At 51.7% G+C, this 14,100-nt stretch overlaps 1 protein-coding gene across 2 annotated transcripts; it reads right to left on the minus strand.

Annotated features, from left to right (window-relative positions):
* Positions 1–1,544: 1,544 nt before the first annotated feature.
* Positions 1,545–14,071, minus strand: TMEM127 (transmembrane protein 127). Of its 2 annotated transcripts, none has more exons than XM_029937863.1 (4): positions 13,912–14,071; positions 13,186–13,503; positions 3,917–4,081; positions 1,545–3,139 (listed from the first exon to the last, which is right to left on the minus strand). In XM_029937863.1, exons 2-4 carry the CDS (start codon positions 13,427–13,429, stop codon positions 2,832–2,834), a joined length of 717 nt encoding a protein of 238 aa, XP_029793723.1. In that variant the 5' UTR covers positions 13,430–13,503; positions 13,912–14,071; the 3' UTR covers positions 1,545–2,831. The 2 variants fall into 2 exon arrangements, with proteins under 2 accessions (XP_029793723.1, XP_029793724.1); XM_029937864.1 differs by having other exon boundaries at positions 13,186–13,596.
* Between the last annotated feature and the right edge of the window lie 29 nt (positions 14,072–14,100).

Raw genomic sequence — 14,100 nt, forward strand, 5'->3', positions numbered from 1 at the left:
CCCCTCTTGGCACAGCATTTTCCCCAACTGTCTATTAGACCACTTGCTTCACTGTGTATTTGTGAATAAGACCATCTCCTGAACTAAGAATATAAAATTCTTGGAGATGAGAACGCTGGTCATCTCATTTCTTTTCAGGGTACCTAAAGGCACCTTGTATACAACGCGCGCCATTTGTAAAGGTTTGAAATGAAAAGAGAAAGAGCACATTCCTACCTTTCAAGAAAGATACGTACTCCTCCAAAGAATAAAGAAGAAGAACATCTAAACGGGCCACTCCTCAAAGAGAGCCCTAAACTTCTACCATGATATATACATTTGGCCTAGTGTGTTGGCTGCATGAAGGGAAAGTGGGTGGCCACGGGAGGCATGGACACTAAAGCAAGAGTTCTTCTACAAGTTACATTCCTGGAACTATCTCAGTTCACATGCCTCTACCTGTAAAAAATCATTCCCTGTAAAAGAGCTCAGGGTCTGCAGTCAGGGACTTGGGCTGGAGGCGTCTAACGCCCCTAGCCTTGGGACCCTGGTGTGGAAGGTGTCGGATTAGAAGGGTCGTAGTGGTGGAGATGCCTTGCATGGAGTAAGCACATGCAAGTCCCTTCTTTTCTTTTTATTGACTTACACACTTCATCCATTTCTCCTGCTTCTCTGAGAGGAAGGGAACAAACCAAATCAGGGAAACCTCAACAGAAAAATGACAGGAGGCCATTGGCATTTACATTCTTATTTGTAGTTTGTTTTGTTTTGCTTTTTTAATTTTTTTTCCTAGAAAAAAAAAACAACCAGGGGGATTTATGTGACAAACTGTCAGTGTCAGGATGGCAGGGGAAAGGAGAAAGGCCAGAGGTATGGGAAGCTAATAAAAAGTGGGTTCCAAATCACATGGAACGGTCCACAGGGTCATGTCTGGGTCCTCATGAGATGACTGGTCACTTTGGCATGCGTGTTTGGTACCCGGTCTCTTGGTCTGCCTGCTTCGACACCCACGGTCAGAGAGAGCTGGCCACACCCTGGAGATCTGCCAAAGGCAAACTCGGACTTACAGTCAGACTTAAAAGTTAGCTCCTTGGCTTTGTGCTCAGGTATCACACTGTAGTCTTGCTTGCCTAAGAGTCTGGAAGAGTGTGCGAGTCACCATGGGACACACTTTGGCCTCACAGTGAACTCCAGGCAGCCACTCACTCGTGCACAGACATGGTCTTCAGCTCCCTCACAGGCATCTGTCCAGATGTCCCCAGGACGACATGCTGAAGAAGGACGAGGGACAAGACAGTCCCTTTCTAGCCACAATTCAACTGTGGCATCCATTCTCCAGTCTTGTTCTGTCTGTTGCCCGTGAAAGGAAATTGGGAACCAATTTGCTTTTCAGCTCAGCACAGGACACTGATCCCAAAGAAGCATGGCCATCTGAATCCACGCTGAAGGTCTCTCAAGTTTCTCCCCAGATTTCGGGGCAGAGTATCTGGCCTGACCCAAAGCTACGTGTGGCAAACAGCACAGCCCGAGTGATGGCTGGGCAAGAAAGAGCCAGTGGCACACTCCAAGACCAGACAGAGTACATTCAAGAAGGGATGAGGGGGCATGCAGCAAGCTGTTGCCCCATGTCACAGTCTAGGGGACACACTGAGCCTGAAGGACACAGCCAGGTCTGCTCGTCTGACAGGGTGGTTCTGACACCTCACGCAACGGGACCCCACTGGCTGTGGTTCCTATGTGGAAAGTGGAGGGTTTCCTGCCCTGCTGTGGCCCCTGTTCCTGCACGGAGGCCAGGTTACATCTCAGTGCCACAGTCCTGAGGAGCACCACGCTGGCCGGCCAGCCAGGCCACAGTCCTCAGCCCGTCGGGGGCTGCCAGGGCTCTGGGTGGCACAGGAAGGGCCCAGGAGCCAGGTCACTGCAGGGGAGGGAGCAAGGGAAGAGGCTGCATTCTGCTGGGAGAGGTACAGGGAGGAACTACTCGGGAGGACTGCGGCCCCAAACACTGTGGAGCCGCAGGGAATGGGATACGTATCTGAAGACACGACCACAGTCTTGTCGCTAGTTTAAAAAGAATATTGTTGCTGTTGGTTGGTTTTGCTTTTTCCTTCTAAAACCACTCACGGTTTAAAAGGTGAAGGGGCTAGGAGAGTTGGTCCCCCTCACTCTGATCCTTTCTGGGGGGCAGGGGGCCTCAGGCCCACACCAGCTCCTGCTCTCCTTGCCTGGGCTCCAGTCACCCAAGCAAGGGCAGAGCAGGGAGAGCGCTGGCTCTGCTTACCGACAGCAATTCCTTCTTCCCATAAAACCAAAATACACGTAATGGGAAGTCCAAAGACTAAAGTGCAGAGAATTCCATGGAGTGGGCGCCCAGTACTGGGGCCCTCCAAGAAGGAATGGGGCGTGGGGTCAGTCCAGGGCTACAGCTGTGGGACAAACATGGACTGTGATGAAGCCTGCAGGGCACAGCCCCCTTTCCCACAGTACCTGCTGACACTTCTAGCTGGGACTGCCCACTATCAGCGGCTCCCCATGGGAAGTCCCAGTTTCAAAGATATGGCCCATGAAGGGAGAAAAGTTGTATGACCATCCCTGGTTGGTAATGACTAGTGACCTTCAAGGGACAGGAAGGTGACAAGAGGGGAAACAGTGCATTATATAAAATCTGTAAATCCCAGGTTTTGAGAACAGGGATACATGAACAACCCTAAAGGCAGAGTCTCTCCTGGGAAGGTTTGGTGAAATGGTCAGGATCCTACCAGTGAGGCCTGCTAGGGACAGGAGCTCCTCTGGGGGTGAGAGGCGCTGCAGAGCGGGGAGGGGCTGCTGCGGAAGAAAGCCCTCGGCCGGCACTAGGGTGTGTAGGCTGGGGGCGGCTGGAATTGGTTGATAACCTCATACTCTGCTGGGTAAGGCTCATTCTCCTCCATCTCGGAGAGCAGCTCCAGGGCCTGCTCCTCCTCCTCCGTGGGGTAGTGGCGCAGGAGGTTGGCTGCTGTGGCCAGGATGGAGGCTCCACCGGCTCCTGCCACCAGGTAGAAACTAACAGCAAAGGTGACGTAGACCTGAGAGCCGTGGTACTTCTTGTGTTGCTGCTGCTGGGCCAGGATGAGTTCGGAAGCCCAGTAGGAAAAGCCGATGACGGTGGCACACTGCAGGACTGGGGGACAGAGCGACAGCATGGGAGGGGAGGTTAGTAGGCACCCTGCAGCCAGGATGCTCAAAGAACCATCTGCAGCCTCTCTCCCCAAACCCCATTCTCAGAGAACCTGCCCCACCCCAGACCCTGCGATGGGGAGCTCTCTTGGCCCTGATGTTCTTGGGCTGGGGCTGGGCACAGATGCCCGACCCCTTCTTGGCCAGTCAGAGTCTCTCTGTCTTAAGAATTTGGAATTGGGATGTCACTGCTCTAAGTCACTGTGTGCTTGAAAGGGATAGACCAGGTCATGCAGTTTGAGGGCTGGAATCGGCACCACCAAAGTCAAATCAACACAGCAGCCCAGTCCTGAGGGAGGACAGAGGCTGCATCTAACAGAAAGGTGGCATGCAAGGAAGCAGGGAGAGGCAAATGCGATGAGACCAGGCACTCCAGGGGAGACACAGTGAGACACCCTGATTTCCCTCCCTGCTCCTTCCAGGCCCCATGAGCCCAGCTGGGCTTGGACTCCAATTCTTAGAGCGCACTGAGATTTTGTGTGGAATACTAACAATACTCTCCACAGCTGGGCTGAGTGGGTCAGTGGTCCTGGCCTGCATAAATGCAAGTGAAAGAAACAAGCTGCTATTACAAGTCGATGCTTTGTGAGAGGCTAAAGCTGAAATGAACATCTGGAATGGTGTCTGCTCACAGAAGCCCCTAGGACCCCAACTGCAACTCCAGACGGGATGCCTCCGCCCTGCGAAGTTGCTTCCCCACAGTGAGCAGGGCCAAGCTTACCTGTAAGGATGTGGGCGAAGGCATAACGACGGGTGATCTTCAGAGCTGGATGCTTGGGCCCAAAGACATCTAGGAGGAACGCAGAGAGACTACACAGGATGCCCAGGAAGCAGAAGGCAGCAATGACCCGCAGGAGCAGTACTGTCTGGGGATTCATGCAGAAATCTGTAGGGGAAGAACCACATCTTCAGGGCCCCAGGCAACACCCTGGTGCAGCAAGTCTCCCGCTGGGGGGCGTCTGTCCCCTGCTACTAGTCCTGGGGAGCCAGGGGAGTACTGGGCCGAGCAGTCTCGGTTCCTGCTCCCAGCTGGCCTGCAGAGGAACTGGAATAGCAGACAGGAACTCTGGTCACTGCTCCCATGTGCCTCAGGTCCTTCTTCCCTTTCCAGCAAAATCAGTCTGAGCGCAGGGCTCCACTTCCTCGTACTTGCCACACTCTGCTAACCATTTCTAAAGACCCTGACAAAGAGCCTGACACGGTAGCCCATTCTGCTGAAGCGTGCTTTGGGCTAGCAGGAAGAGCCCCCTGACTTCTGAGCTGAGATGGCCAAAGAGGCTAAGTCCAGAGGCCGGTTAATGTTGACTGTCTGTCTAGTCACTCATTCATTCCCTTGTTCAAAAAGAAGTTGAAGCAGTTTAGAAAAACAGAGAATTAAAAGAGTGCTAAACAAATGAGGAAAGATGGTAGACTAGTGTGTCACATTTATTTTTGCTCCCTCCCTGCATACTACTAAAACAAAAGAAAAAAAATTTAATACATAAACCCACCCAAAAAGGAGAGGGGCAAAACAAAATTCTGGAAACTAGAAATTAAAAGGAGTTAGAACTACTTAGAACAGACAGCACATTAGATAAGCCCGAGGATAAGCCAGATGTGAGAAAAGCTAAGAAGCAATTAGTTTACACCCCAAAGCCTGACAGATTCAGAAACTGACAGCCCCCAATACCTTCTAAAATGAGAGCATAGCGATTGAGGGGTGCATAGCTATCCAAACGAGGGAATGAACCAAGAAAAAGGAAGATACTGAAACAAGAGACCCAATATTCAGAGTCCCCAGGGTCATGGAGAAGGGAGGTCCCAGGATGACAACTAGACACCAGACACAACAAACTTCTAGGATGTTAAAATCTCCTTTAGACAAACAAACAAACAAAACCCTTCAAGACAATACTGTCCCATTTTATATCTGTGCAAACTACGAGAGCTCCCAGAAACATGCAGAATAAAGGCCCATCCAAAAAGAAACCATTTTAAGCCTTAGTAAAAAGAAATGGGCCTTCACTAACTCTCCCTTCTCTATTCTAGCCAAAGGCAAATTCTTCTTTCATTTAGGCCATGGGTCACCAACTGATTGAGGACAATTTGAAAGCGCTGGCAGGACTTAGACTACAGGCTCCTTTCCTAAGTCTTGATCTCAGGCTGAGAGGCTGTGGGATGACGGTCATCAATCTAGTTCACATGAAAATCACAGGGCTGTGGGCTGAGAGCATGTCTCAGCCTGAAGCAGGGCCTAGGGATCTAGATTTTAGCCAGCAGCCCAGGTAACCCCCATGCAGGTGGGCCAAGCCTTGCATCCCAAACACTGATCCTGGACCTGGAGGAAGGTAGACTATCAAAGAAGAGTCCAAGAACCTGGAGAGGGGATCTGAACCCCACAGTGCAGGCTCAAACCAACAGACCCTGCATCACTGGATCTTGGGCAGAGGGTCTGAAGAACCAGACCAAGAGACTCTGGGCCTTTGTGACAGCGTACATTAACTGCCTCTGGCTCAGAATTCACCAGGCAAATGTTGGCTGAGCCCACACAGGACTCAGATGCCTCAATCTGGCTGCAGGTCATTCATTAAGCTGCCCCAGTGCTATCTGTCACTCTTGTCAGCTGACCATCTGTTTGGGGGCCAGTCATCCAGCCTGGGAAATCGCCTGCTGCCAAGAGGCTTGCCTATGAGTGAGCTCAGCCTGAGTGAGTGCTGTAGCCTGCATGCCTGACAGTGAGTGCTGTGGCCTGAGTCTAGGCCTCACTGAAAGAAAAGCTCCTGGAGGCAGAAGGTGGTCCTGCCTTTGCTAGAATATTGTTAAAAGCCCTCTAAGATAGCTCTTCTTGGGCTCCACATGGCATGTAGCAGGGATGGGACGGAATGGGACGGGGCAGGACAAAAGAGTTCTTCTAGTGCTTCCAAGAATAACCCGAGAGCAGCAGGGTATGAGGGCTTACATCATACTCTACGCTGCAGCAGGCTGTGTTCTGATTTCAGCAGCATTACTTAATGCAACCAGACACTCTGAGTGGTGCTTTAATTGTGGTTCTTAAAAATCAACTAGGGGGGGCGCCTGGGTGGCTCAGCCGGTTAAGCGTCCGACTTCGGCTCAGGTCATGATCTCATGGTTCGTGGGTTCGAGCCCCGCATCAGGCTCTGTGCTGACAACTAGCTCAGAGCCTGGAGGCTGTCTTCAGATCCTGTGACTCCTTCTCTCTCTGACCCTCCCCTGCTCATGCTGTCTCTCTCTCTCTCTCTCGAAAATAAATAAAAAACATTAAAAAAAAATCAACTAGGAGCGCCTGGGTGGCTCAGTTGATTAAGCATCTGACTTCAGCTCAGGTAATGATCTCATGGTTCATGGGTTTGAGACCCACATGGGGCTCTGCACTGAGAGTATGAAGCCTGCTTGGGGTCCCCTCCCTCTCTCTCTCCCTCTTCCTCCTCCCTCCCCCACTTGCACCATCTATCAAAATAAATAAACTAAATTTTGGGCCACCTGGGTGGCTTAGTTGGTTGAGTGTCTGACTCTTGACCTTGGCTCAGGTCAAAATCTTGAGGTTTATAAATTCAGGACCCACATCAGGCTCTGTGCTGACAGCACAGAACATGCTTGGGATTCTGTCTCCTTCTCTTTACCCCTCCTCCACTCACACGCATGCGCATTTGCACATAGGTGCTCTCTCAAAAATAAAGTTTAAAAAATCAACTAAATTTTAACAATTAGTTTTAATTGAAAAAAGTAATATACGAGGGCTTCAGACACTTTCTTTGGCTGCATAGGGAGTACAGGGTGTTCATTTTATTACCATGCTCAAAAATGTACATTTGTTATATATACTTCTATGTATCTTATGTTTCAATAATAAGGAATGCTTGCAGGTGATAAAAAGCTTCAGAGTTGACGTCCCTCCCTTTCCCAATGTCCAACAGGCTCACCCAACATTATTTGTTGTTTCCTGTGTACCCCTCCAGGAATAGCCTGTGTACGCAGATGGGTCAGACATTATTTTAGTTGGAGCACCTGGCTGGCTTAGTTGGTAGAACATGTTACTCTTGATCGTGGGGTCATGAATGCAAGCCCCAGAATGGGCGCAGAGCCTACTAAAAAAAAAAAAAAGTTAGGGGCGCCTGGATGGCTCAGTCGGTTAAGCATCCGGCTTTGGCTCAGGTCATGATCTCACAGTTCGTGGGTTCGAGGCCCACGTTGGGCTCTGTGCTGACAGCTCAGAGCCTGGAGCCTGCTTCAGACACTGTGTCTCCCTCTCTCTCTGTCCCTCCCTCCCCTACTCATACTCTGTGTGTGTCTCTCTCAAAAATAAATAAGCATTAAAAAAAAAATTTTTTTTTAATTACTTTGGATAAACCTCACTCCACACTGGGGAATTAATCGCACAGCCCAGATGAGGAATCGGAGGCTCCGGAGGTCAAGGGACTTCCTCCAGGTCAAACAGCACAGGTAAGACTCCAAACCTGCATTGGGCTCCCTTGCATCATGATGCTTGGAATCACCAAGCACCAGTTAGCCGGTTCATTTTGTCCTAATGGAGGTAATCAATCAAATCCTAAAGAGCTGTGTTTGAAGGAAGGGTCAGAAAGTTTGAAGGAAGGGTCAGAAAGTTAATATGAATGCTGTCAGAGCCATCCTCAGAGCCGGTGGCTGCTGAGCTTGTAAGGTCGCAGGTCCGATCTGGCCCTCCCCACCGGGCCTTCCCAGCGTTCCCGGAGCTGGTCGCAGCGGGCTGCCGCTGTGGAAATGCGCCGGCAGCAGCCAGGCGCCAGGTGGGGGCAGTCCCCCGCCGGCCACAGGTCTGATTCAGCCTTCCCCTGTACTTAAAGGGGAAGGTGCCGGCTTCTCCTGAAAGGGCACACCTTAAGGAGGGACAACTCCTCCGGCGCCCAATCAGGGGAGGCCGGCCGATACCTTTGACCTTTCTAGAGGCGGGCCTAGTCACACCCCACGTGGGGCGTCCTGGGCCCACTCTGATTGGTCAATACTCCATCTATTGTGATTGGCTCCCACAACTGCCAGTATTGATGGGGGGGCAGGGATTGGATCACTGTACACCTGTCATCATTTCCTATAACTCCCCCTCCCAAAGGCATAAAAGGCCCTGCCCTGCCTTTGTTAGGGGGGCTCTCTCCATGTGGCCAGCGGATCGGGTGGAGACTGTGCGTGCGAGCTTAAGCTTGTAATAAAGGCCCTTCGCTTTTGCAGGCGTGACTCGGTCTCCCTAGCAGTCTCTGGTGTTTGTTTTGGGGTGATTTTACAAACTTGGGTACAACAAGCTCACTAAGGGAACAGCTGGAAGCACAAAACCTCTTCTAGGCAAGAAAGGTTTGGATCACTGAGCCATGAAAAGTGAGCAAAACCTGCTTGGCATGGTCTAGGCTTCTGCAGCCATCAGTCTGGCGCTTAGAAGCAGTGGGGACACCGGAAAGGCACTGAATCCTAGATCGACCAGACTCTGTGTTACCTTGAGCAGGTCACTTTACTGCCCTGCTCTCTCATCTAGCAAATGAAAGCAGTAACACCTGCTCCCTCTAGGCCAGGGTGTGCTGACAGTTAACTCATACCATGCCAGCAATGAGCCCGTCCGTACTGCCTGCCACTGGCCCACTCCCTCGGCACTGGGGCTGTCATAGCTGGGCCACAGCTGTGTCATCCCTGGCATGTCTTTCCTCCTTCCACTGGTACTTCCTCCTCTGCACATGTCAGCCAATGTGGGCCAGGGAAAGAACCTACTAAAGTCAGACTAAGAATCTGCCCCACCAGAGTCATGATGTGGTACTGAGAAAAAGCTTTTGACCCAACACTCAAAGAAGTTTTGTTTCAACGTGACTCCAAAGCTGTGAGTAAATCCTCAGGTGTAGTGAGGAAGCCAAATATAAACTTCCCTTGGAGAAGTGCCTGGGTGGCTCAGTTGGTTGGGTATCTGACTTTGGCTCAGGTCATGATCTCATGGTTCGTGGGTTCGAGCCCTGTGTTGGGCTCTGTGCTGACAGCTCAGAGCCTGGAATCTGCCTTGGATTGTGTGTCTCTCTCTTTTTCTGCCCCTCCCCTGCTTGCATTCTCTGTGTGTGTGTGTGAGTGAGAGAGAGAGAGAGAGAGAGAGAGAATGTGTCTCAAAAAATAAACATTAAAAATGTTTTTAAATGTTTTAAAAAATTAATTTCTCTTGAAGTGATACTTATCAATACCCCAGAAAGTCTTTCATCAGAGTCTCCGAGCACAAGCAGTTATTGCAGACATGCTTAGAACCCAGCTCAGACTCTTCCAGGGTCAGGATCTCAATGTCTGTGTCTCTCCTCCCCTGCCAGACATCAGAATGGCGGGGAGGGCAACAAATATCCACTCCCTTGAGGGCTGCTAAAATCTCCAAATTATTTTATTTGCGGAGAGAAACGGCACACGGGGGCAGGGTCCCAATTTTACATTCAAACCAGTGGTGCAGTCTACTATCCTCTGTTGAGTCAGAGAACACATCCCCTTCTCCAGTTGTGCTGTTTATTTTGGTAATTATTGCTGACCGTCCCCTCACCAGGGAAGAAGGCAGCTGCCGTGTAATAGGATCCCACAGAACTGACTTTGCCCAAGATCACTGGTGAGTCACTGGGCTGGATTTGTTTTGAAGGCCATGGCTCTTCCTGTCTACCTGCCCATTGCTCTCACCCCTCCTGACCCAAACAGACTGCAGGCAGGAAAGTGAACGTGGCTTCTGGACAGCTCCCTTCTTCTATCTCATCCTCCCTCCCTCTGCCCCCCACTGGAGTCCCAGAGAGTCAGAGGCACTGCCCCATTGCCCCAATCCTTCTCAGAGTCCATGCATCCCACCTGCTGAGCTCACTGTGACTTTTCAGCTTCCAGACAGGCTTCTGACACAGGACTCCAACAGGCCCCTCTAGTGCCTGGCTGGGTATTACCACAGATACTAGAGGTCCTAGCAGAGCTGCCTCTGGAGACAGGCCTTGCAGGCACTGAAACTGCCAGCTGCATGAGTCACCACTCAGCAGGCACACTGACCCTCCCTGGAAGGGCCTTGATCTACCAGTGGCTTGTTGTCAATTGTGATTCACTGACTTCAAATCCCAAACTTCCTCATTCTCCAAAGATGCTTCCTGAAGCTGTGAGCTGCCCTTTGCTGGCCACACTGATAGAGAGGGACTGGGGCTCAGAAGGAACAATTATCTGGGGCCACTAGCAGTCTGAGCACATCTATGGACGTGGGCCCAGGGTGAAGAGCTGTGTGAGAAGCAGGCACCCCCTGCAGAGTGGAAGAATTCAGGACCAAATCTTTTGAGCCAGCCAGCTTTGCTAAAGCCTTCTGGGGCTCTGCAAATGACAGCGAGAGGGTGAGGGCTTTGCGTCAGGATCACCAACTTGATCTGGAATGCTGAGGCAATGAGGAGTAACAAGCACAGTTTTGGCTAGGCTTGTGAGAAAAACTCCACTAGGATGGGGAAGTAATAAGCCGGGGACAGCTCCGACAGAAGGAAAAAAAACCTAGAGTGTACAAAGGCGCAGTAGTTAAGAGTGGAGTCCACACCACGCACACCCAGCTGGATGCCTCCAAGCCCATGTTACCTAACCTCCCTGAGCCCGAGACCTTTGCGAAGTGAGATGAGGACAGTATTTACCAAGTAAAGACATTCAGAAGAAACTAAAGCCAGACATGGAGTGTGCTTAGCACAACGCCTGGCACTCAGGCAGGGGGCTCAGAAATAGGAAGGCACTGCTCCAAAGCCTACCAGCCCTGTCCACTCCCCTTCACCTGCAGAGACCTGGTAGGGTCTGTTCTCCCTGTGGTAGCATCCACAGGCATCAGATCTGTGTTCCGCAGCTCCGCCCCCTCCTGAGATACAGAATATCCCGGGCATTCGTGCTAGGACATGTGTTAGGCCCTAAGAATCAACATAATTGTACAGGATAGCCCATGTCTAAAGGCCCACGGGGTACCAAAAACCCAACAGGTACAGAGAAAAAGAAGAAGAGAAGCAATCAGGAACCTCCTGATTCCTTGCTGGATTCTGTGAAAGTTCATGAGGTACCTTCTTATTAATGGACACCCACATGTTCCCAGCTTTGCAATGGCGAAAGACATGGCCACAGAAAAATAGGTTGAAACTATCCATGGGGCAAGATCCCTAAACACATGAGTAAATGTAATGAAAAGGTTAAAGCAACATGCTTTGTAAAAGACAAAATCTGGCTTGAGAAACTTCTTGAAAAGGGTAAATATATACGTAAACAAAAGAGAACCTGCAATACGGATTTATTCTTATTTTTTAAATGCCTTTGAAAGGATGCACACCAACGTGGAATACTCATGAGATTGTTCTCTATGACACTCAACTAAAACAAAGGTCAAAAAACACAGGAGACAGCATCATTTTATACTGGGGTCAACAGGTGTGAGGAGCCTTAGCTACGTCCCCGGTTGTGTGACCCTGGAGAGATCATTTCACTTCTCTGAGACACAGCTTGCTGGGCCTCTGAAATAAGGGCCTGGGACCAGAGTGCCTCTCCCTCCATCACATGTATTCTGTGAGCCTCTCCAGGAATGATTTGAAAGGGGGGGAAGAGCCATGAACTCTCTCCCTGTTTGTAGGTGACACCAAGTTCTTCAAACACTGGAACAGCAGAGAATCAGTGGCAAAGATCTAGATGAAGCAGCAGAAAGGGAGCAGCTGTCCTTCAAGGTAGGCAGGGTGCTAAGGGTAAAACCATCCAGGCTCTACTCAAGCCGGATGGCTTTTCTGCCACCAGCTACACGCCAGAGAAAAATCTGCATGTCACAAGACCTCCATCATGTGTATAAGTTGGGTCTCAGTGAGCCGAACCAGCAAATGTCATCACAGTGAAATGTGGAAGTAAGCCAGAAACCTCCATCCTGTTCTCAACAAAAGTATCCTAAAGCATCGAAAACTCAAGAGAGATGCAAAACAACAAGAAAACTCTTAAAGAAAGACAACATTAGGCTCTAAGGATAGGTTTTTCAGACTAGGCCTGCAGAAGTGGCATATAATCCAAAGCACAGAAGGGAATTTGACCTTTTCACCAAATCCCCGTGGCTGAATCCTTAAAGAGGCAAAGTGAAGATATCTAATGCTTCTACTTAACATGGGGAAGTAAACATCTAGAATGTATGGGATGGGGGTGGCCCACGGAGAAAATATGAAAACCTTCATAAATAGTTCTAAAGACCTTTGGGGCGATGAACTGTGCTGTTACTAAGGGCTTTTGGGGGGTCCTCTGACCATTTTGGAAGAGGAAGCCAGGCAAATGCAGTCCTGCCCTCCCACCACACGGCCTTTTACTCTCATTACTGGAGACAGGGCTGGGCAGGATAACCTATGAAGCTCCCTGGGACAGGCGCCCCACCCCCACCCCTACCTCCGGAAACTTTGGTCTCCCATTCGCCCAAGTAAAGAGAACAGTCCCTTTCTCCTTGCCTACCCACGTAACTAGGAAGGTGATGAAGAACAAAGCAATCTTACCTCACTCCAGCCCATCTGTAAAGGTTCCAAGAGCCAAATTCCAAGCAAAAATTCATTTTACCAAGGGGGCAATGGAACGGACTTCTGATATCTATGGAAATCTAGCCACACTAAAAAGTTCCTCTTCCTCCCTCCATCTGGCTGCCCCCAAAGAAACCTTCCTATATCCCATAGGTTCCTGAGAAGGGGGGCAGCTAATTGTGATGCCTAGCACCCTTATCAATTCTCCATATACAGCTCCCTTCCTCAGGCAGAATCCTAAAATAGCAGCAGTCCAGATTAGCAAGGCGTGAGGAGCAGGTGCCTGGCTGAGTAACATTCGAATTAATGAGGGGCCAGACCCCAAAGAGAGCCACCTGGTGGGCATGTACACCAGGCAGGAAAGGGGTTGTTTTCTTAAAGCCAAGCGCCTGCCCCTGGCTATCTCTGCTCCAGCCCGCACCACATTCTGTTCTCAGCCAAGGAGGCCCTATCGCTCAGAAAGAAGAGGGCCGGCGCGCAGCGCCCTCACCTTTCAGCAGGTCCGGGTGCACGTAGCCCAGCACGTCGGAGACCCCCAGCTCCTGGCGGGAACAGGTGCCACCGTGGATGTGCAGCCAGGCAGGCTCCGCAAGGGCAGTGCACAGCGCCGTGATGGACAGGGCACCCGGCAGAGCCGAGGCCAGACTACGCTCCGGCTGCTTGGGCAGAGCGCTGCCTCCAGGGCTCCTCCGCCGGCGCCCGCCGGGCAGCCCTGCGCCTCCGGGGGCGTACATGCCCGGGGCCGCCCGCCGTCGCTCCGCGGTCGCTGCTGGTCGCCGCGGACCTCCGCAGGGCGCGCTGAGCCTGCCTGTCCCGGGGAGGAGAGCGAGGTGCTGGGTTCACGGAAAGAGAGGCTGGCGCAGCGCTGTCAGGGCCCACACTCGAGAATAGGGGGTGGGACCTGGGGCCAAGCACAGACAGGAGGGCTGCAGGGAGTCGAGGGGCGGGGACAGGGTCTCAGGAATGGGGTTGCGGAGGTGAAGAATAGGGACCCGGAGAGGGCTGAGAGCCGGCCAGGATCTGGGCAGACCAGAGTAGGGGCGTTAATATTGGCTACTGATGAGAGAAAGACCCGAGGTCTCGTCCAGAGAGTGCCGAGGGGTCGAGGACCAGGCTGGGCCGCGGGGATCGGGGACCCGGGATCTGGGAACAGTGGTCTTGGGGTGCGACCTGTGGCCAGAAAGGAGCCTCCCCTACACCGACTCCTGTTCCTCACCGGTCAGCAGGCCTCAGGGCCGGTATGACGCCGCTCCGTTCTGTCACGGGCTCCGCAGTTGCCAGGGGCCGAGCGATCCCTGGCCCCAAACCCGCAACGCCCGGACCGACCCGGGCCCGATCCACTTCCGGCTTCCTCCCCCTCTGTCTCCGCCTCCTCCGGCTCCCCGCTCCTTCCCCTGCGCGCGTC

The sequence above is a fragment of the Suricata suricatta genome, chromosome 4, assembly GCF_006229205.1.
Source record: "Suricata suricatta isolate VVHF042 chromosome 4, meerkat_22Aug2017_6uvM2_HiC, whole genome shotgun sequence".
NCBI lineage: Eukaryota > Metazoa > Chordata > Mammalia > Carnivora > Herpestidae > Suricata > Suricata suricatta.

Coding starts and splice junctions, on each gene's coding strand:
- TMEM127 (XM_029937863.1), bottom strand. CDS start 13,429: ATGTACGCCCCCGGAGGCGCAGGGCTGCCCGGCGGGCGCCGGCGGAGG. Junction 4,082..13,185: donor GCACCCGGACCTGCTGAAAG/GTGAGGGCGCTG, acceptor CTTCCCCTACAG/ATTTCTGCATGAATCCCCAG. Junction 3,140..3,916: donor CTTCGCCCACATCCTTACAG/GTAAGCTTGGCC, acceptor TCTGTCCCCCAG/TCCTGCAGTGTGCCACCGTC.